This window comes from Argopecten irradians, chromosome 16, assembly GCF_041381155.1.
Source record: "Argopecten irradians isolate NY chromosome 16, Ai_NY, whole genome shotgun sequence".
Taxonomy (NCBI): Eukaryota; Metazoa; Mollusca; class Bivalvia; order Pectinida; family Pectinidae; genus Argopecten; species Argopecten irradians.
In genome coordinates, this window is record NC_091149.1 from 20,642,534 (window position 1) to 20,665,789 (window position 23,256).

At 34.0% G+C, this 23,256-nt stretch overlaps 1 protein-coding gene and 1 pseudogene across 1 annotated transcript; both read left to right on the top strand.

Moving 5' to 3' along the window:
* Positions 1 to 12,453: 12,453 nt before the first annotated feature.
* On the top strand, positions 12,454 to 15,825 carry LOC138310879 (uncharacterized). Its single transcript, XM_069252208.1, has 3 exons — positions 12,454 to 13,200; positions 13,864 to 14,034; positions 14,594 to 15,825. The coding sequence occupies exons 1-3, from the start codon at positions 12,855 to 12,857 to the stop codon at positions 14,815 to 14,817; spliced, it is 741 nt and encodes a 246-aa protein (XP_069108309.1). The 5' UTR covers positions 12,454 to 12,854; the 3' UTR covers positions 14,818 to 15,825.
* A 5,320-nt stretch (positions 15,826 to 21,145) lies between these two features.
* LOC138310080 (C-type lectin domain family 4 member D-like) lies at positions 21,146 to 23,012 on the top strand (annotated as a pseudogene).
* The last annotated feature ends 244 nt before the right edge of the window (positions 23,013 to 23,256 follow it).

The window sequence follows — 23,256 nt, forward strand, 5'->3', positions numbered from 1 at the left end:
CATAAATATTTTAAGGAGAACATAGAAAACCAAAATATATATACATATATATCACACTATTTCAAATTTGCTTGTGAGAGTTATAATCATATATTTCCATTTGCTCGGGACTGACACTATATAACCTTACGAACCACAAAGGGATTTATGAGATCATAATTCTACTATAATTCCCGTTGGTGTAGTGATATGTATAACCTGTATTGTGACGTCGTTCTGAGCGACGTCATGACGTAATGAGCTTTTTTATGCGTACTTAAGTGCTACCGGATTGAAAAACCTCAATTGTTCTATGTTATTCGCAACAATATTTGTAGTTGTGATTTTAAAATGTTGAATATCATAAAGTTGGAACATATTGATTAAAATGTTGGAAGTGTACTTATGATTTTATTTTTTTTCCATGGACTTAATTCTTTTTTCCGCGAATGACGTCGGGATTTATCATGACGTCGGGGGTACTTATGACGTCACAAGAAGAGGCTCCATTGCCGGTAATGCGCTAATGCGCGTTATTCAATTTGTCTGCAATCCTGGGATAATTATAGGACCATAAATCCCCCAAGAAGGCAATTTAATGCTTAAGAATATATACAAATAGAACAAAAATATAAAAAGAACGTGAGTATCGGCAATATTTTACTGTTCCTTACTACTCCGACTCGAACGCGATTACTTTTCTATTGATGTTGGTATTTCTACACTGATTATGAGAAAAAATAACAAAATATTTGAATCTACTGATCAAGTATGGCGTGAAGGTTATTGCATTTTTTCAGATCTTTTGGAGTATCTGGAATCCTGTGTTTGGCTTTCACATCGACAGGTAACTGTAAATTATTTCTATGATCGTCAATGCCTCTTCATAATGAATTGTGTACAACAATTAACTTCATAATAAATTGTGTACTACAATTAACTTCATCGGAGTTTTTCCATTTTCTATCTGTGTCTTTCTATGAACTCTCGGAATGGAAATAATGTAATCTATTTTTTCTTAGTGGCATTTTTTTATTTTGATACTTGTGAAAAATAAAAGAGCGAATTTTTTTAAAACACAATCAGACACAGTCGTCAACATTCATTGGAGTTTTTCCCCTTTCTATCCGTGTCTCTCTATGAGCTTTCGGAATTGATATAATCAATTTTTTCTTAGTACCATTTTTTTATTTTGATACTTGTGCAAAATAAAAGAGCGATTTTTTCAAAACACAGTCAGACACAGTCGTCAACATTCCACCTTTTTAATTTACAGTTACTGTAAACAGTTACTGTAATGACATATTAATGACATATTAACTTTTAATTTTCTTTTTTCCCCACATTATTTAACTATTGTAGAAAATCCTTGGCTCTCTCTACCCGGAATCATACTTGTGGGTGTTGCCGGTCAGGCGTTGCTGATATCTAACTACTCAAAGGTAAACAAATCACAGAATAAACAGTGCTTCTCTTGATACGACGTTTTAAGTGCATACATTGAACATTTTACTCACCCTGGTAACTGTTTTTAAGAGCAAATTGCATGTACCAATGACACGACAGTAATATATTTCCCCTATATTCTATATTTTAATTATTTCTCTTTATTTTTTAAAAACATTTTTGTGTTCTTATTTTATGTATATTTGGATTATTGTACTCCACATTAATTACAACAAACATTAAACTGAGCTTCATTGGAAACATGTATACGATGGATGTCCCGAAATTAATGTTACTTACGCAATATCTCGTGCAAATCGTGCTAAATGGGCTTAAAACTACCTCGTGGCGATAGCGTGATATCTGTAGGTAAATATCTTGCTCACAATTACACTGACCTTGGTGCTGTGTACATTGTATTGTAGCGCACTCTTTACACTCCATACAAATACTCTTCTTGGCTTAAAGCCGGTGGATATTTATCGTTAGGTGTGTGATATATATGGGAATGTTCAAATGTCATATATGACTATTTGTAGGTGGGTTGCTCGATTTAAGTCGGGACACCAGCAGCTTAAAGATGCTGCCCACACAGGTCGCCATGCAACAACAACAACAAAGCATAACTTTGAACTAATTCGGCAAATCATTGAAAAAGATGCAAGGTACACTGTCTGGCAGTTAGCTAAAATGCCAGGCTTGTCTTTAGCACGTATTCATTGCATTTTAAAGAAACATCTTAGGCTGGGCAAGATCAATGCCAGGTGGATACCCCATTAACTAACTGACAACCAAAAGAGGTCCCGGGTTGACGAGGCCAAATCCTTATGGAAGAAATACCCAAAATACAGCAAAAAGGCTTTGGATAATTTGGTCACAGGTGATGAAACATGGGTGTATTTTTTCGAACCCAAAAGAAAATGCCCTTATCGAATCTGGGCAATCAAAAACGCCAGGCGCCCTAGCATTGCTAAAAGAATACGCACCGTGAGGAAGGTTTTGTATGTCATATTATTGATAACAAGGGTCCAATCATTCAAATCCCTGTTCCAAAAGGCAAACTGTCACAGCGAAGTATTATAGAGACGTTGTACTTCGAAAACTTAAGAAAGTCTACAAACGCCGCCGCCCACAGACAGGTTTGAAGTACCTCATGCTCTTACATGATAATGAGCCAGCACACAAGGCGCGCATTGTAACGGAGTTTTTGAAGCAGAAAAGGTCACTGTCCTCCCCCACCCTGCATATTCACCAGACTCCGCCCCCTGTGACTTTTTCTTGTTCCCCAAACTAAAATTTCACCTGTCTGGAACAAAATATAAATCAAGAAATGCCCTTGGCTCTGCCATTTACCAGTATCTTATGAGTAAACCAATTCAAGAGTACGAAAACTGTTTCCAAAAGTGGATCGATCGGTTGAAACGATGCATAAATGCAGAGGGGGGATACTTCGAGGGACAGGGCAAAGTAAAATGATCAGAATTACTTATATCAAAGAGAAATCACCAAAGTAACAATAATTTTGGAACACCCCTCGTATGTAATATTGGAAACGTGGAATGGGAACATGAATATCATTATTTTATACATTTTTGTGTGTTAATGTTATTTATTTATTTTGATTTATGTATCAAAGTCTCATTTCTTGGAAATGGAGTGATAGCCCAATATATATATTACAATGTAATAATAGAGCTGAGATCTGAAACGACACAACTTTACATTACTAACATAAACGTTCAGTAGTCCATATTTGTGTTACATGTAGGACCATTTCTTCGACATACGTAGCGTGCGTGACTACTTCAGTATGACTAACCTATATCTCATCTCTAAAACGCCTTAATATAAAGGATTTAAAATTTATTTTATTCTTATTTATGTGATATTTTGATTTCTTTTCCTTCCAAACGTTATGATAAATATATGTAAATATAAACAATTGAAGTCAAAGAGAGAAAACTGTTTCGATATAGATTACCATCCTCAGTTTCATTTACAAACTCAAAGTCTTATTATTATTGGAAATCTCACAAACATACGATACGAGTATCAAATATAAAATAGTGTGCGATTACACAAAACTGACCTGGTGGAGTGTGCTTGTTCGGTGTCTACGATTGCATGTTTAATGAGAAAGTACCTTCCGTTATCACAAGGAGACACATCACGAATATACCGCAGATTCCTAAAACATGCAGACATTCACACACCGCAACACGTTACACACATGGACATGCCATCCGTAAATTACTCTGGCTGTTAATACATTATCCTCATGCACCAAGCAAAACTTAATTTATAACATGTTAACTTACAGGTCCTTCCATTGATATTACGGGGTTCGACAATCTACGTTGGGTTGATCAGTGGTTGTTTTGACTCTTCTGTTCTCACTATGTTATTCATTAAGGTAAACTGCATTAGACCTAATACATGATATAACCTTAAGTGAATACTGTGTAGTGGCTTAATTACGCGTTTCACTTTCGTTATGTTTGACTGAAATTCACGTTTCAAAATTTTGAATTCTCGCCGTTATTAGTTTCGTCTTAACATTATGCGATTTCATTACAGGAATATGTTTTGTCATATTTAATGACAAGATCTGAACCATTTTCGTGTTTGCTAATTAATTGTTAAAATTACAAACTATTGTAAATTTCATCCAAAACACCGTTATGTCTTTAAACTTCTGAGTGGTGTATCAGAAAACAGCAACGGATCAGATGCGGTAGGAATTGGCTTCCCGTTAAATTAAAAATATGAACTATATTTTTTTAGAGTCTATATGAAGATGGAATCGATAAAGAAGTGTCTCTGGTTTTTACTGCGGTTCTTTTCATCGTTGTGACGGGAATATGTACATGCCTCCACGCTACAGTACAACAAAGTGAGTCCACTGATGCAAAATGGCAGACAAAAAGAATTGATGACAAACCGGATCACCTTGTGGACACTGTAAAAACAGGAGATGTCGCTAATGATGCATATTTGGAGGATATGAGATTAGTTCACCTGAAGTCAAAACATGGTAAACACAATTATATGATTAGATATTTTTAAAGATATTTGATACTGCATCCCTACCCGTGGTCCGTTGAAATTTACCTCCCTAAATAATAATGTTTCGGGTATATTTCGGCCAATTAACCAACGATGTTTTCATTATGGTCACAGTATATTTGCATTGCCTTAAAAATAATGATTAGAAATATAAAATTAAAGTTAATCCTTTTCATTCATTTTGAACCTGTGAAAATTCGCACTTTATGAAAAACTTTATTCTGTTTTCAAATCATTGCGCCGCTTATTCAACCAATCAAAGACGGCAAACATTTTTATGACATGATACCATAAATGCTTATGACAATGATTATGCTAATTAGAAGCAAGATTGAATGATATGTGTTTGCCGCAAAACATTATGATATAATTATGTATTTTATTTAAGACACTGAAAATAAAATGGATCTAACTTCTGGAGAGAATAGCCTGACTACCAGTGATGAGTTGGATATGACACTTCGAAGAATTCTTACTCACCCCCTCTTCTTTTCCCATGTTGTTTGGTTCAGCATTGTGATACTAAAGTTTTATCATTTCCTTGGATCTGCCAATAAATTTATGACTGAGATTCTTCAGGATAATCGTAAAGGTCTGCTATGTTTCCTTAGTTTTTTTTCCTTCTAGTGACAATCAATGTCATACTAACAGTTAAATACATTTATTTATTTCAATACCGCTATATTACCATGTTTCACTTTTATTCGGCATGCATGAATTTTATTTAAAAAATATATCGGAATCGGGTAAAATAATAATGCAATGCGGTTTACCATATGTAGTCTGCAAAAATAAGAATAGTATATACTTGTATACTGTTTGAGTTCCTAATTATTGATGTCTTGAACACTTCTATACCGCTGAAGATTTTCTGACAAAAGCACTTTACCCGTAACATTTATCTATGATGTACCGTATAGCCGCTTATTTACGCAGGTCAAAATTTGATCTAAAAACGAGAAAAACAGAACGGGCGGTTTTAAATCGCTTAAAGATATTAAATTGTTTCATTTAGATAGATCGTAAATCACGAAATTATTATCCCCACGAGAATAACGGATGGTACGGTATTGGGAATGCTTTAAGATCATTCTGAATCGAAGAGTTTAATTATTACGAAACGTCCGTAAAGGCGTTAGTTAAATCATGTTGAAACAGTTATATATCGAGTGATACCCATATGTAGCAATGATAGTAAAACACAGAAATTTGTATTCTGCTATTTAGCAATTTTACTGTTACATGTATCGTTGTGATATTCACTAACATGTTTGTATTTACAGTGAGTGATTTCACAAACACGATGACCTACATTATGCTCAGTAGCCTGATGTCATCATTTATTGCTGGATATACAATGCAGAAATCGGAGAAACTATTTTCAGGTACTTGTTAACGATCTCTGCAAAACTATATTGCACTTAACATATATCTCTATTTCATCAGATCTAACTCCTTTATAAATTGTACTTAATTACAGTGTACTTGCATTTATATATCATTAGTAGATGAACACACACATAAATACTGTAACAGTTTGTTTTTCATTATAGTAATTTCCCTTTACGTTTATCAAGTATTCAAATTATACTTCATGTCAACCAGTTCATCCCATCTACTATCCTGAACATGTAAGTGGAAGCTACAGCTAAATTGCTAAACCTGATATATTTCTCTTTAATTTCATTCTCTAGAATTGTTTTTGTCTGAACCTGTTTATAAATATAAGGTTGGCGTTTTTAGGTCACCTGCGAGGAAGTCTCAAGTGACCTATTCTAATCGCTTTTTGTCCGTCGTCGTGCGTCGTATGTCCGTAAATAATTTACATTTTCGACTTCTTCTCCAAAACTGCTGAAGAAATTTCCATGAAATTTTGCACAAACCTTCTAAGGCATAAGGCCAATCAAAATTGTGAATTATATGGTTCCCACTCCCAGGGCGCTGTGGGAGGGGCCAAAAGGGGTAAAATTGATTAAAATTTCACAAATCTTCTTCTCTACTCACATATGTGGTAGAATCAAAAACTCTTCATAGATAGAAAAGGTCTTAAGGTCCTTTACAAAAATCGTGAATTATAAGACCCTGGGGGTCTCTATTTTCCCCTGAGGAGGAGGTTAAGTTTACTATAGTTTATATTGGGAAAACACATTTTTGAGCATTATTTGGTCATTTGTAATAGGAAATGAGTCAAATGTTGTCAGAATTATCAGTATGAGATGGCCATTTAATCCTATTAACAAATTTTCTATGACTGACCCCCAGGGGCCTACGGGGCGGGGTCAAAAGGGGTCAAATAGGCTGAAACTTCAAAAATCTTCTTCTGAAATTCTGGAAATGGTAGAATCAAATACTTTTCATAAATAGAAAGGTCTTAAGGTCCTTTACAAAAAATGAAATATATGACCCTGGGGTCTCACGTTTCCCCCTGGGGAGGGGGTCAAGTTTACTATAGTTTATATAGGGAAAACACATTTATGAGCATTTTTTGCTCAATTTTCATTGGAAACGAGTCAAACTTGGTTTGAATTATTAGCCTGAGATAGCATTTTAACATCATATCCATATTGGTCAAGGTCGACCTCCTGGGGGCAGAGGGGCGGGGCCAAAAAGGTCAAGCAGGCTAAAACTTCAAAAATCTTCTAAAATTCGGGAAATAGTAGAATCAAATAATTATAGATGGAAAGGTCTTAAGGTGTTTTATAAAAATTATGAATTATATGACCTTGGGGTCTCACGTTACCTCCTGGATAGGGGTCAAGTTTACTTTAGATTATATAGGAAAAACATATTTGTGAACATTATTTGTCCAATTTCATAGGAAATAAGTCAAACTTGATTAGATTTATTAGCCTAAGATATAGCATTTTAACATCCATATCCGTCCTCGATGACCCCCTGGGGGACCAGAGGGACAGGACCAAACAGGGTCAAAATTATTAAAGTTTCAAAAAACACCTCGAAGTTCACAGGTTTGATGGAAGCAAATACTCTTCAAAGTCAAATATATAAATCACTGACCAATTTCAAGGCACAGCATAAAGTGTTTATATGTCTTTAATTTGTTTCATTTTATATTCTAACTCAGGTGACCGTTAAGGCCCATGGGCCTCTTGTTATTTCATCATATTGTATTTAACTTAAGGTAATTATGTTTGGTTTATATATACATGTATTTATATGTTTTAAGATCAGATTCGTTTTTCTTAATCAGCGACTGTCTGAATTGCTGTGATTAACTTGTATAATACCTTTTCTAATTATAGGTATCGCTGGTACAGTTTTACCTCTTGTTGTGACGTCATCGCTAGGTATGCTGTTATCAGTTACAGAGTTCGTAACTACGTCGTCAGCATTATATGTAGACTTTGTTTTATTGACTTTTTTCCGATCATTTACGTATGCTGTCAACACTGAGTTCTTACGGATCACGTGAGTAGATATCTATATCAGTTAATAATCTATACGAGTGGTAGTTTCTGTTCCTGCTTAGCGCTCATTATAAAGGGAATGGGACGACTGGTTCGCCTGTTCTCAGTATAATGTGGCCCGGTGTGGTGTGTTTCTTGGTGATTTTGGCGGCATGCCTCAGTGATAAAGCACTATAAAAAGGGCAACAGTACCACTATATAAGAAGATACAACACGAATATACCACAGTCTCCCAAAACACACCCGCACTTGATACACGCTACGCACCACATTCAATGGAGGTCGACCTTAAAAACCATTACTGTTAATAGGACGTTAATCAATCAATCAAACAAACAAACATTAGATAATTAATCTAAACTATACAAGGTTTACTGTTAACTACCTTATTTTCGTTTATTCTTTATTTCGCCTCTTCGTTAATTTCACCATGTTCTCGAATATATTGATTCGCGATTAATTTGCATCTCGAGAAAATGAAGTGATTGACACTAATAACAAGCATAGTCAGAAATGTAATCGGTCCGAAAACACCTACGTCACTTTAAAGCAAAATTGATCTTTTTTTTTTTTAAATAATTTTCATTAAATCTGCCGTGAAATAGTGAAATTAAAATTGATAAATAAACATGTATAAAAATATAAAGAAATGACAATCATAACAGGACAAAAATATAAATATATATTTTCGTCATTATTCAGTTTTCCTGTGAAGTTCGTCGGTTTATTATACGGAGTTGACATATCCGTGGCTGGAATTGTATCCCTTACTCAATATGGTCTTTTTGCGTGGGCAGAAAAATATGACTTGGCAACTACGAATGTGAGTTATGCTTCTAAGGTTAAATTATATCATTTTAGTACATCACATGATAATTACTAGGAATGCCATTGGATAACAGCCATGGTCTATTTTGCGACAGTTTCCTGTCCTTCTTGACTATGGGAGACTATACCTGACTACGGGAACTATACCAACGTATAGTCCCCCGGGAATGAGCACGCGACCAAATATATGACGTCATAATGAATGTCATGTGACGTACTAAATATATTATGGCCCTTTCCCTCGGGAACAGTTCTCCTATAGTGTTGTCTGGCGAGGTATAGTCCCCTCGTCTTCGACTCGGGGACTATACCTCGCCAGACAACAATATAGGAGAACAGTTCCCTCTGGAAAGGGCCATAATAAAATAATAACAATCTACCTCAGTGGTGGGATTATAATTACACGTTAGTCAAAGTCATTCTCGATACTCCAGGGGTTACTTTTACAGTAATTACATCCACCCCTGATTATTACATTATAACCTAAATTGTACAGCATTTCTCTCCTTCAAGAATGTATCTGCAATGTAAAAAGCCATTGCTTGTTCGCCAAGGTTCTCGATTTGTTTTAATTCTCAGATTCGTGTCATTAAAACGCATATGACATGAACAATTATTGAAGATGCTATGTATACTAACAAGTTACATATTCTTCTTTTTCACAGGTAAATATCTTTATGTTGTGCTTAACGAGTTTATCGTTATTGCACCCGATCTTGATTCTGCTCACACACCGGCGAGGAATTCAGCATAAAAATACATCATAAGAATGTAGATTGGGATTCGAACAATTATATGAATGTGGAGTTGACTTTTTCACAGGTGATTAAATATTCCTCTAAATCGTGACCATACCATCCACGAGAACTGTTTATACTGGACTGTATCGTTACAAAAGTAAACTTCACCATCAACAAACCATCCATATTATTGATAGAAGTACAAACAACCTTACACAGAGATGAATGGTATTTTGTATACTGACTGTTATCGTTTAACAAATCGATAAAATAGAAATGCACTTAAATCTAAAAGAAACGATCCAAAGTTTAATAATAAATAAACAAAAATGTACGCTAATGGACTTTACATCAAACAATACATACTTTAATGTATTCCTGTCGGGTATGTTCATTAGCAACACAGGTAAGCAAACATATACCATACAGGAGAATATTTGATATAAGTCTCTGGTGATTCATCACTATACTATGCATTTGATACAATTTTATTACATAATTTGTTTACACCAATCTATATATGAAGAAATATAATATTTTCAACTATTACACCGACCGTTCAAGAAAACCTTGTTATATTGCACGGTTCGAAGTTATATTGCACGCTTCCATGGAAACGTTATATTGCACGGTTCGATATGTTATATTGCACGGCTTTATGAACACCTCGCTGTTGTTGTTTATTTTTGTAGAAAACTTCCGAGGAATTGCGAGTAACAGTGAGTTACGTTATTACATGTATGACGTCACAAAGATTCACGCTCAATTTCGCATTGGATTTATAGATCTCGACACAAGCACGTCATGTAGACGTTTACTGTACCGAGTAAAGGACGAACACGATGAATGTATTAGATCAAAAGGCTGCAAGCAGGTCTAATAATGTGAAAACAGACAATCAGACATCCAAACCGGAGTTACAACGTGACGTACGTGGGCTATACGTCAATATTTAATAGGATATTAAGGTTTCTTCCGTACGGTACGGTGTTGATGATTTTGTTAAGTGATTGTCGTATTCGTTTTATAAAAAAATAATCAACTGAAAAACTGGTAATTATGTAATAAAACAAATATTCCATGGTTACTGTGCTGTAGTTCATAATACTTACCCCTCGGTGATGGTAATCAACAAATGTTGTATTGCACTCGGCCTTTGACCTCGTGCAATATATCATTTGTTGATTACCATCACCTCGGGTTAAATATTATGAACTAGAGCACAGTAACCCAGGAAATATTTGTATAATAGTTAATACGAATCGATAAAATATAGACATTTTGTGATTATGCAGAATAGTTGAAATTATTTATGTATTAACAGAGAATCTGAAATACGCAAGACCAGTTCCATCTCTATCATGTTTAGTGTATAATCCTCAATGAAGAGGAACTGGTTATGGATATCCATTTAAAATGTCCCGATGTCTGTTTATTGTTGTAAATATGGGATCTTACATGTGAGGCTGTCATATATGAATTTAATAAGATTTCAAAAAATTGCTAAAATTCTTTATATGAGCCACAAAAATATATTATTAAAGGAGTTCTATCAATGTCAGGGTAAGTAGCCGCAAATGTAAGATTTTATTTATCACATATTAACTAATATTAGTGGAATCAAACCTACGACGACTTCACAATGAATAGCCCAATAAATTTAATTTTGTCTTTGAGCAGTTTGTCGCAATTAATTTCCGAAGTTAAAACAACTGTGCAAGCCTGTATAATGGACTAAGTCGTCGTTACACATGGAAGGGACGTATTCCGTACTTGTAAGCCAGTAATAAATACATAGTGTCGTGCAGCCAACTGTCAACAAGACATAGAATAGATCGAATAGTGTACAAAGTAAAGAATAAAGGAAATGTCATTATTACAATATTAGCGAACACATTGACATAGCGATGCTTTTACAAAACAATCTAAAGCATGTCAATCAAAAACGATTTTAAAGTTAAATGTTACTTATGACGATTTTCATATATTGTATGTTACAACTAGTTTTTCATACATTATTTTATCACATTTAACCAAGGAATTTTGCCCGTATAATATTTACGCATATGTCACTAGTGTAATATGACCTAAAGCGATTAAATGACGTCAGGAAATACGACATGGCGTCAGGATTTCGAGGACGGCGGGATAAAATGGCGGCAACCGTTGGGTTTTCGCAATACATTTTGACGTAGCATTCTTCAAAATGTAAGTTGTTGTAGTTATGTGATAAAAGTATAATAAATTTGTGTTTATTTCATATGGGATTTTATGAAATAAGTCTTTTATTTATTTTTTATTTTTGCCAGCCTTGACGAGTTTCTTAAAAAATGAACACTCATTTAAGATCCTATATATTATGTGTTTTCCTCCTCTAGAACTGTATGAAATGTCGAATTTTTCATAACTCAGAGAACAATGTACAATCCTGTACAAGTCTGTTTTGCCATAGTGTCGGTAAGTGTGGCTTTGAAATTTCTAGAGAAGAACTCCTAACCTCAGAGTTAACCGAACAGATTTTTATTCTTTACATTGTAACAAAGACAAGACTTTGTTGAACTTAGACTCAGTAGCGCCCTAAGCTGATTTCCATTGACTTCCTGAATACTGTTTAGGTGATTAAACAGAGATGCATAATAGATATGACAAATTATTGTATACTAATTAAAATATGCGAACTCGAGTGATTGGTATAAGGTCAGCAAATAAACAAATTGATATGTATAGTTCTGTCTACTAACTGCGTGTTACGAAATTATATGGATTCCATTTACAACTGAAGTAACAATATAGTGTATGGAAACAATATTGTGTCATGTATTAAAATCGATAAGGCCCGAAATACATAGCCTCATCAGAAAAACTAATTAACATATAAATGACCTCTTATGGTGTTTGTATCAATGAATCGCCAATCAAATCCCCAGGTACCGCACGTGACTTCTGCTACGGCGATTGCACCGACATGGAATGAAAATACAAGCATGTGCATGGCATGGCTGCATAACGTTTGGCAATTGGACAACTGATACATTACGTATCTAATAATTAACCAATATATGATGTGGTCACAGACACATGCAGACAAACACAATTAGTATAAGGCAATAATCAAGGAGGGAAAAAGTGATACTATCAAATGGTGGAAAAGTATTTAACTGATCAAAATACAATGAGAACTTGAGTGAAAACATGTTTCCATGTGCCACTTATCTAAACGGAGTATTGCAACATAATGACGGATGTTCTCAGTGAAGCTGCTTCATCAGGGTATTTTATTTGTGACGTAAAATCTGCTGAGAACGGACATAAAGCTTGTGATGCCTAACCAATAAATACTTAATATTCAACACTATCTCCTTTAACGATGGCGTTTTTCGACACAAATTCGAGTACAGTGCGCTTCTCAACTTCCGCTTTCCTTTTGGTTATTATTGTACTTGTTTATTTACCTGATCAGTTAGAGTCCATTAAGGCAGCCACGTTTTCATCTTTGCGATCCATTTTGAACAACACAAGGATTGATACGAACCTAACGGCAAGTATTACAAACATACGAAAACTACCATGCATGTCGGAATGTTTAAATAACGTTAACTGCATGTCAGCTGGTTACCATAGCAACAATACGGAATGTCGGTTACACAGTGTGTTGGATTCCGGTTCCAGCGGTGTACCCGAAACTGGATGGGAATATTTCTCCATCCAAGAAGGTAAGATTCACGATTTCCTGAGAAATGTGAGAAAGTAACTGTGCCATTTTTAATATACCTCAGTGCTTGTTTGATAATCCCAAAGTTATTTCTCTAGATTCGTCAATATACCCCTACTAAAATTAGTAAACAAGTTACACGAACCTCTGTCAAATCCATACATTCGATGTTATTTTATACTTTTACGTTTATATGTTGACTTTACAACGTGTTTTTGTTTGTTTTTTGAACCCACTTTTATTATTTGCTTCTTAAAAATCACATAGGTATATTCGTTGGTATACCCCTACCAAAGTTAGTAAACAAGATACATGAAACAACATGTGTTTGTTTGTTTGTTTCTTGGTTGTTTTTTGTGTGTATATTTTTCAATTCTCGGAATTTTGAAAAGAAAGATTTTAATTATGTTCAACACACTTTAACTATATGCTACTTAAAAATCACATAAGTATTAAGTAGAGCGACATTATACATGTATCACATAGATCGTCAAGTGAACAGTATGTCTAAGCACGATTGATGCATCTATATGTGTTGGATATCTTTCTCTCATACTCCTCCGTTGTTAGATATATTGGTCACGAATTTTATAACTCGTTAATGATATTTTAACTTTTGAACTCGAAGATATGTCGTAAAAACTAAGTATCTCTTTATTATCAGATTTCTGTCGAAAGGAAAATTTCGTGCATAACCGGATTCTTGACATTTGTTACTCTGTGGAACCTGGATTAAAAAATTGCCCGGATGCAATGGGTACTTGTGCCAGTATCCCTGCATCTTTACTAACCGTGGACAGTCAGGAAAAACAGGATTGGTTGCAGGAAGTTTGTGGTAAAACATTTGTTATTTTTGTAATTATTTATCTATTTTTATTGCAATATAACATATAACTCATAATTCATAAATGTTAATAAAGCATTTTAAAAATATATCAAACTGAATACAGTTGAACTTAAATACGTGTGGTTACACTGAATATTTTATTGATATTTAATCGTATATACATGTATATATTCTTGTATAATGAACACAAAATATAATTATGTAAAAAAGTTGGTTTTATTTTGTTATCTGAGCAATCAATACGTCATTCCATATAATGTCATGGATTTTTTTCGAAATGAAATTAATTATTTTAAATATTTTTGTAATAAAGTAATTATATAAAATAGGAAATTCAAACTTTTCAATTATTGTTTTAGTGCAAAGTAAGTAACTTTTCTACTAAAAAAAAACCCATTAATTGATCTGCTCCTGTTTTAAATGATAAATTACAATTCGACCACATCAAATTAATGCTGTCTACAAACCATGAAGGGGTGATTTAGACGTGTCACATAATCATATTTTTTTCAGTTTCTATAAATAGTCATGTGATTGTTTTTTCTAGTGGCTAACAATATCACTGGAGTATATTTCGACATGTATAAAGACGGTGTATGGAAGCTGAGAAGCACTGGTATGACTCCTTCTTACACAAATTGGGATGATGGACAACCCGATAGCACGGGTACAGATGTCTGTGTGGCTTCGAAACCCAACTTTAACTGGATGTGGCACGACTACCCATACCCGTGGAAGGCGGGAATCATTTGTGAAATTCGTCGTCCATAATACGAAGTGTCAATGAGCTTATGTCATGGCGCGACGTCCGTAGTACGTCCATTCGTCTGCCAGCGTGTCCTTTAATATACTACTAAATTTGGAATAATGTAAACGGAGGAATTTCCGTGGGTGGTACATTATACAATTATGTCCCTCTGTAAATATTTCATTATACCGAACAAAATTAAAAAGAAGAAAAAAACTCTTGAAAAAGAACTCATGAAGATATTTCCAAAACAACAACGTTGCTAAATTCGTAGGGCTACAAAAATTAGCAACAGCGTTGCCATTATTGGTTGACGTTTCAGATGACGTCAACTGCAAGGCACGTGCGGAGCTTTCAAGGGGTTATATCCCTAGTGTTATTTCTCTTACCTTCCAATGTCGGGGAAATATCTAACTTATTCAATGCCAGGTGATCAAGTTTAATCGAATCAGAAAATTCTAAATAAAAGTGATGTATACTGATACGCGTTTTCCGTTAGTAAACTATACGCATAGGGGCTATTTTCGTTGCCATATGGGGAATTATATGCAATATGATTGGTAATTTTATCCGATTTTAATGTAATATACAATGTACCATGTGAATTTAAGCAACAAACGAATGGAAACTTTAATTGTTAGTTTGGTATATTTTTGTAAAAATGTTTGTCGCTATTACAGTAAGAAATGTTGTTTTAGTCTTTATATTTTACAGACAAATAGGAAATGTGGTTATCAGTTTACCTAATCTGCGTTCTGTATAAAGGTTGGGACTAATATTTCGGAAATAATTTACTTTGAATTAATAATATTTTGTACGGTTAGTGAATTATAAGATTGTACTGAAGAATGAACGTGTTGTGTGTACAATATAAAATATTATATAAATATGTTGCTTGTAAAACAGGAAATGACTCGAACATACACCGAAATTATAAACCAAATCAATGTTTTGTTGTCATTGTTGTTGTTGTTGTAGTGGTTGTCCATTTTCTTATTTAGATTTAAACAATAAAAATATATGAAAATGCATCATTGTTTCGTATATAAATGTAGGGAATTCCCTTTGAAACCTAGGCATGAAAAATATCGAGATACATTTTATGTATGGCAAAAAAGTGAATATTCAAAAATGACAAATATCATGACAATTGCATGTAATGGTACTCTGATATCGACGTTTAAGCAAATTACAACAATCACGCTGACATTACAGTTTACATGAGCGTTTACATGTGTAAACAATATTGTTGAGTATGTTAAAGGTCAAATTCTGTATTTGCATATTACAGAGTTATCTGCTTTTGCGGGTAGGTATTGATTGTGACGTCATGTGTTTGCGAGCCTAACGTCATACTTTTCGGAGAAAACGACATGGATTGCGCTCACGAAATAATTCCGTAACAATCGATACCTACCCACAAGGGAGGTAACTTTGTAATATGCAAAGACGGAATAGTTAACATTGTTAGAATTGGTGGCTATAACACAAAGTTCATTTGTTTGATTATTCTCCGTTTATTAAATGTGCTTATCGATTATTGTACACTTGTTTACCATCATACTTTTGTTGTACCATCCCTAAAAATCCATCGTGGATAATACTTTACAAAACAAAAGTCAATACCCTGATTTTTGACTCATTTGTGTAAATAATTGCGTAGATAACGTTGACGCACTATTAGCTTAAGAATATGAAACGATGGATAAACACAGGTATAGGATTCAACTATTCAAAAGCATTATGGAAGATAATGCATTGTCGATCCGATTAGTTACAACTGCCCTATTACTATAAGCTGTGTTATTTAGAAATAATAAAGAAATAGATGGGTCCATTAAATTAAGATAGTGTGAAAAAATATTAAAAGCTTAAAATTGAAGTGTCAAACGTTTACGTTATACTATAAAACCTGTAAATGTATGTGTTACCAATAATCAAAATGAGTGCAAGACAATAGCTGTATAAGGAACATTCGATATCCTCACCAGATTGGTTTTTTACCCTATAAAATCAGGCGAACTATTAAACGTTCTTATTTATACAATCACAAAGGCATTTCCATTTTGGTAGTAATCAATTTTAGCAAATAAAAGATGCAAGCGGTTCATAGTGAAACGAAACAAATAAAGGAACTATGGATTGTTTCAACATTTGTTCAAACTCTAAACGGGATACTATATGTTCCATCAACAAGATTGTGGCTTCATATGAAATAACTAGATCTATATAATACACTTTTCCCACGTCCAGGGATCAATCCATAACCATATTTATTCTTGCAAATACCTATCTTCCAAGTGAGGAGTACCATTTCATGACATGACTTCCATTAGAATGAGTAGCTTAATATTAATTGTTTTGACAATTACCATAATTCTTATTGGTGTAAATGCAATGAGATCAGCAACCATGGAGATGATGTTCGACAACCGACGGATAGACGCCAACGTTTCTGTTGAATACGCGAACATACTGAAGATCCCATGCATGTCGGAATGTTTAAATTACGCCAACTGTGCGTCAGTCGGTTACCAGAGCGATCAGATGAAATGTCGCTTACACAGTGTACTGGTGTCCAGTTCAAACGGTGTTCCTGAAAATGGATGGGTATATTTTTCTAGTCAGAGAGGTATGTAAGAAATTGTGCATAATACTGGTAAAGAATATAATATATATTAGGCATTCGTGCCAGCATCTAACTTAAATGTGTTAAATTTGTATACATTTAGTTTTTATACATTAAGTGCATTCTCGCCAACAGAAGTCTAAAGAAAAAAATATTATTAGCGTTAACTTGAATAGATTGTTTGTGTTATAAAGATACACTCTAAAGAGTACAGCAGTATTTGATAAGAGTGTTTTTATCTTTTAAGTTAATATTTTGCTTTTCATAGCTTTCTGTTCTGAAGAAAATTTTGTCCTCAACCAAGCCCTTGACATATGTTACTACGTGCTACCAGGAACCAGGACTTGCTCGGATGCGAACGATACTTGCGCCAGTTTCTCTGCAAATTTACTGATCGTGGATAGCCAGGAAAAACAGGATTGGGTGGAAGATATTTGCGGTAAAATATTTTTATATCTTGATAAACTGTTGGTTCATATAAAGTTTAATAAATCTTTAGAATAATATATATAATATGTTAATAGTAAAATTAATGCCTCAGTGACATGTGCTAGAATGCGTTCAAACATTTAATGTATGGGAATAACAACGATATGACAATATTTGCGTGTACCTTGCTATGTGGAAGAGAACAGGGCAATTTCAGGTCAATTCTACATAAATAAAGACAAAAATATTTTCGGGTCCAGTTCCGGTGAAATATGGCTGAAAATACATGATATTGATCGTAATTTCACATGAACATAGATTTCGTGCATGCCAAGTTCACCTATGGCTGAAATCGTCATAACAATGACATGAGGGTTTCTTCAAGTGAAAATAATGTTGTTTTTAAGTAATTTAGAGGCAAGTTTCGGAACAAATTATTTTAAGTAAAATTGACTAGAAGACATTAGTTCTGTGCAATATATTAAACACCAAATGTAAAACATCATTATTAACTTGTTATACAAATGAAGTCAATGAATTTGCATATCATCTATTTTACTAGTTGCCAACCATATCGATGGAATATTCATGGACATGTACCTGGACGGTGTATGGAAGCTGGGGAGTACCGGTATGGCGCCGTCGTATGTATATTGGGACGCTGGACAACCAGATGTCTTAGACGGCTGTGTAGGTACTAAGCCACGCTTTAACTGGCAATGGCACGACTACAGTGGCATATGGACGGCTGGGACTGTCTGCGAAATTCGTCGTCCATGAAGGATATTTTCTCGTTTAGTTTTGCGAAGTTGTCTTCTGTTGAAAACGTGCATTACAATTAACTGCATTACTGTGGGATGAAATAATGAAAATGATTTTTTTTCTGGTTTCGTTTCGCAAAGTTGTCTGTTGTTTAATACCTGCATAAAATTAGCTTCATTCTGGGATAAAATAATTTCCAAAGCTGAAGGAAAAAACACGTTATTGTGGGTATTCCATTGTTAGACATTGTGATCTTCAATTTAAGTTCCGTCTTTTTCCAGATGGCACACAGAGGGTTAATAAAAATATGGTGGGTTTATTTTATTTCATCATTATTGATTAATGTCTTTTATTTTTTAAGGAAATATGATTTGTCAATGTCGTCTTTTGCTATTGTTCACTACCGCACCTCACAGGCTTTATTTTGTGTAAATAGAAACGCTAATTTATAGGTACATATCTTAACCGGAATGTCATTGGATTTTTTTAAATGTAACTGTAACATTAATTTTTTCGAGTCTCAAAAGTTATTAAATTATATCAAATGCTATACTTATCATCTACCCCTGGATAGTTTTAAATTTATAAAGTCGAATTTAAGCCTGTAATATATATAATGTGGGTCGGCCTATGTTTCACAACGTCGTTCTTACATACGTATTACTGCGAAGTCGTTTACTATCACTACGTCCGACGGGAAAACAGTGCAATGAACCTTCATTGTTAACATAGATTTACACAGGGATTTGTGTTGTTACTTCTATTTAGGCCATACATTTATGTGTTTTGTCGTTAGCAAGTTTACTGATAGAATTTTGTCAACCGACAATTGTATCAAACTGGTGTAAAATTACCAAACTTCCTCATCCCTGAATTAATCATTATGTATCAATTTATAGAAATGCTTTTCATACTAAATAGTGAAGCAGTTTAATGATATTTGATATTTGATACAATGATTGCAAGGGTTGCATATAGATTTAGAAAAAAACAACATGATGAATCCAATCGGAACTCCTCGGGTGTATAATATGATCTCGGATGTGATAGGTGTAAGAATAGAGAAGAAAATCAAATAGTTTCGGGAAACCTAGGTAGGCCCTAAGTGCGCATAATAAAATGAACAATTAATTTACAATCAAATTTCTGTGTTATATCTCTATATCATAAAAATCTATTCAAGGTAATCCTTAAACAATGCGTTCCAATGCTAAATATTACCCCGAACATACACCAAAATTATACACCAAATCAATGTTTTGTTGCCATTGTATGTTGTAGTTGTTGTGGAAATTTTCTTATTTATATTTAAACAATAAAAATATATGAAAATGCATCATTGTTTCGTATATAAATGTAGGGAATTCCCTTTGAAACCTAGGCATGAAAAATGTCGAGATACATTTTATGTATGGCAAAAAAAATGACAGACAATTCTTCAACAATGACAAATATCCACCATGGCAATTGCATGTAATGGTACTTTGATATCGACGTTTAAGCAAATAAACAACAATCAATCTTTGATTACAAGTATGTTAAAGGTCATGTAATTAGCATTGTTATAATTAGTGGCTATAATGCACTGTTCATTTGTTTGATTATTCTCCGGTTAGTAAATGTGCCAAACGATTATTGTACACTTGTTACCATCATGCTTTTGTTGTACCATCTCTAAAAATCCATCGTGGATAATACTTTTGCGAAAAAAAAAGTCAATACCCTGATTTTTGACTCATTCTGTGTAAATAATTCGCATAGATAACGTTGACGCATATTATTAGCTTGAAGAATATGAAACCTGGATAAACACAGGTATAGGATTCAACTATTCAAAAGCATTATGGCAGATAATGCATTGTCGATCCGATTAGTTACAACTGCCCTATTACTATAAGCTGTGTTATTTAGAAATAATAAAAGAAATAGATGGGTCCATTAAATTAAGATAGTGTGAAAAAAAAATTAAAAGCTTAAAATTGAACAGTGTCAAACGTTTACGTTATACTATAAAATCGGTAACTGTATGTGTTACCAATAATCAAAATGAGTGTAAGACAATAGCTATATAAGGAACATTCGATATCATCACCAGATTGGTTTTTTACCCTATAAAATCAGGCGAACTATCAAACGTTCTTATTTATACAATCACAAAGGCATTTCCGTTTTGGCAGTAATCAATTTTAGCAAATAAAAGATGCCAGCGGTTCATAGTGGAACAAACAAATAAAGGAACTATGGATTGTTTCGACATTTGTTCAAACTCTAAACTGGATACTATATGTTCCATCAACAAGATTGTGTGCTTCATATGAAATATCTAATTTCTAGCTATATAATCCATTTTAAAGTGATTTAAAACGTCCTGGGGATCAATCCATAACCATATTTATTCTTGCAAATACCTATCTTCCAAGTGAGGAGTACCATTTCATGACATGACTTCCACTAGAATGAGTAGCTTAATATTAATTGTTTTGACAATTACCATAATTCTTATTGGTGTAAATGCAATGAGATCAGCAACCATGGAGATGATATTCGACAACCGATGGATATACGCCAATGTTTCTGTTGCATACGCGAACATACTGAAGATCCCATGCATGTCGGAATGTTTAAATTACGCCAACTGTTCGTCAGTCGGTTACCATAGCGATCAGATGAAATGTCGCTTACACAGTGTACTGGTGTCCAGTTCAAACAGTGTTCCTGAAAATGGATGGATATATGTTTCTAGTCAGAGAGGTATGTAAGATATTGTGCATAATACTGGTAAAGAATATAATATATATTAGGCATTCGTGCCAGCATCTAACTTAAATGTGTTAAATTTGTATACATTTAGTTTTTATACATTAAGTGCATTCTCGCCAACAGAAGTCTAAAGAAAAAAATATTATTAGTGTTAACTTGAATAGATTGTTTGTGTTATAAAGATACACTCTAAAGAGTACAGCAGTATTTGATAAGAGTGTTTTTATCTTTTAAGTTAATATTTTGCTTTTCATAGCTTTCTGTTCTGAAGAAAATTTTGTCCTCAACCAAGCCCTTGACATATGTTACTACGTGCTACCAGGAACCAGGACTTGCTCGGATGCGAACGATACTTGCGCCAGTTTCTCTGCAAATTTACTGATCGTGGATAGCCAGGAAAAACAGGATTGGGTGGAAGATATTTGCGGTAAAATATTTTTATATCTTGATAAACTGTTGGTTCATATAAAGTTTAATAAATCTTTAGAATAATATATATAATATGTTAATAGTAAAATTAATGCCTCAGTGACATGTGCTAGAATGCGTTCAAACATTTAATGTATGGGAATAACAACGATATGACAATATTTGCGTGTACCTTGCTATGTGGAAGAGAACAGGGCAATTTCAGGTCAATTCTACATAAATAAAGACAAAAATATTTTCGGGTCCAGTGCCGGTGAAATATGGCTGAAAATACATGATATTGATCGTAATTTCACATGAACATAGATTTCGTGCAGCCAAGTTCACCTATGGCTGAAATCGTCATGACAATGACATGAGGGTTTCTTCAAGTGAAAATAATGTTGTTTTTAAGTAATCTAAAGGCAAGTTTCGGAACAAATTATTTTAAGTAAAATTGACTAGAAGACATTAGTTCTGTGTAATATATTAAACACCAAATGTAAAACATCATTATTAACTTGTTATACAAATGAAGTCAATGGATTTGCATATCATCTATTTTACTAGTTACCAACCATATCGATGGAATATTCATGGACATGTACCTGGACAGTGTATGAAAGCTTGGGAGTACCGGTATGGCGCCGTCGTATGTATATTGGGACGCTGGACAACCATATGACTTGGACGGCTGTGTAGGTACAAAGCCACACTTTAACTGGCAATGGCACGACTACAATAGCATATGGACGGCTGGGACTGTCTGCGAAATTCGTCGTCCATGAAGGATATTTTCTCGTTTAGTTTTGCGAAGTTGTCTTCTGTTGAAAACGTGCATTACAATTAACTGCGTTACTCTGGGATGAAATAATGAAAATATTTTTTTTTCTGGTTTCGTTTCGCAAAGTTGCCCGCTATTGAATACCTGCATAAAGATTAGCTTCATTCTGGGATAAAATAATTTCCATAGCTTACGTAAAAACACGCTGTTGTTGGTATTCCATCGTTAGACATTGTGATCTTCAATTTAAGTTCCGTCTTTTTCCAGATTGCACACAGAGGGTTAAAATACGGTGGCTTTATTTTATTTCATCATTATTGATTAATGTCCTTTTATTTTTTAAGGAAAAATGATTTGTCAATGTCGGTTTTTCCTATTGTTCACTACCGCACCTATCAGGCTTTATTTTGTTTAAATAGAAACGCTAATTTATAGGTACATACCTTAACCGGAATGTCATTTGATTTTTAGGGCTTTTCACCATTTCGGTGAAAAGACCTATTGTTTTTGTTCTGTTTTTTATTGTTATTATTATTATTATTATTACAAGCTAACCGATACTTACATAATATAAATTCACTTTCGCAATTTTCAGTCATGTGGACATGACGTACATAGCAATTATTTTTACATGATGAATAATTTGCATGCCCCTGTGCTTGGGCTGAGGTGACCAATATTGCATTTCAC

What these genes read in the sequence shown, in the direction of transcription:
- LOC138310879 (XM_069252208.1), top strand. Translation starts at nt 12,855, where the DNA reads ATGGCGTTTTTCGACACAAATTCGAGTACAGTGCGCTTCTCAACTTCC. An exon ending in ATATTTCTCCATCCAAGAAG is followed by an intron (nt 13,201 to 13,863) that starts GTAAGATTCACG and finishes CTTTATTATCAG; the next exon opens with ATTTCTGTCGAAAGGAAAAT. An exon ending in TTGGTTGCAGGAAGTTTGTG is followed by an intron (nt 14,035 to 14,593) that starts GTAAAACATTTG and finishes TGTTTTTTCTAG; the next exon opens with TGGCTAACAATATCACTGGA.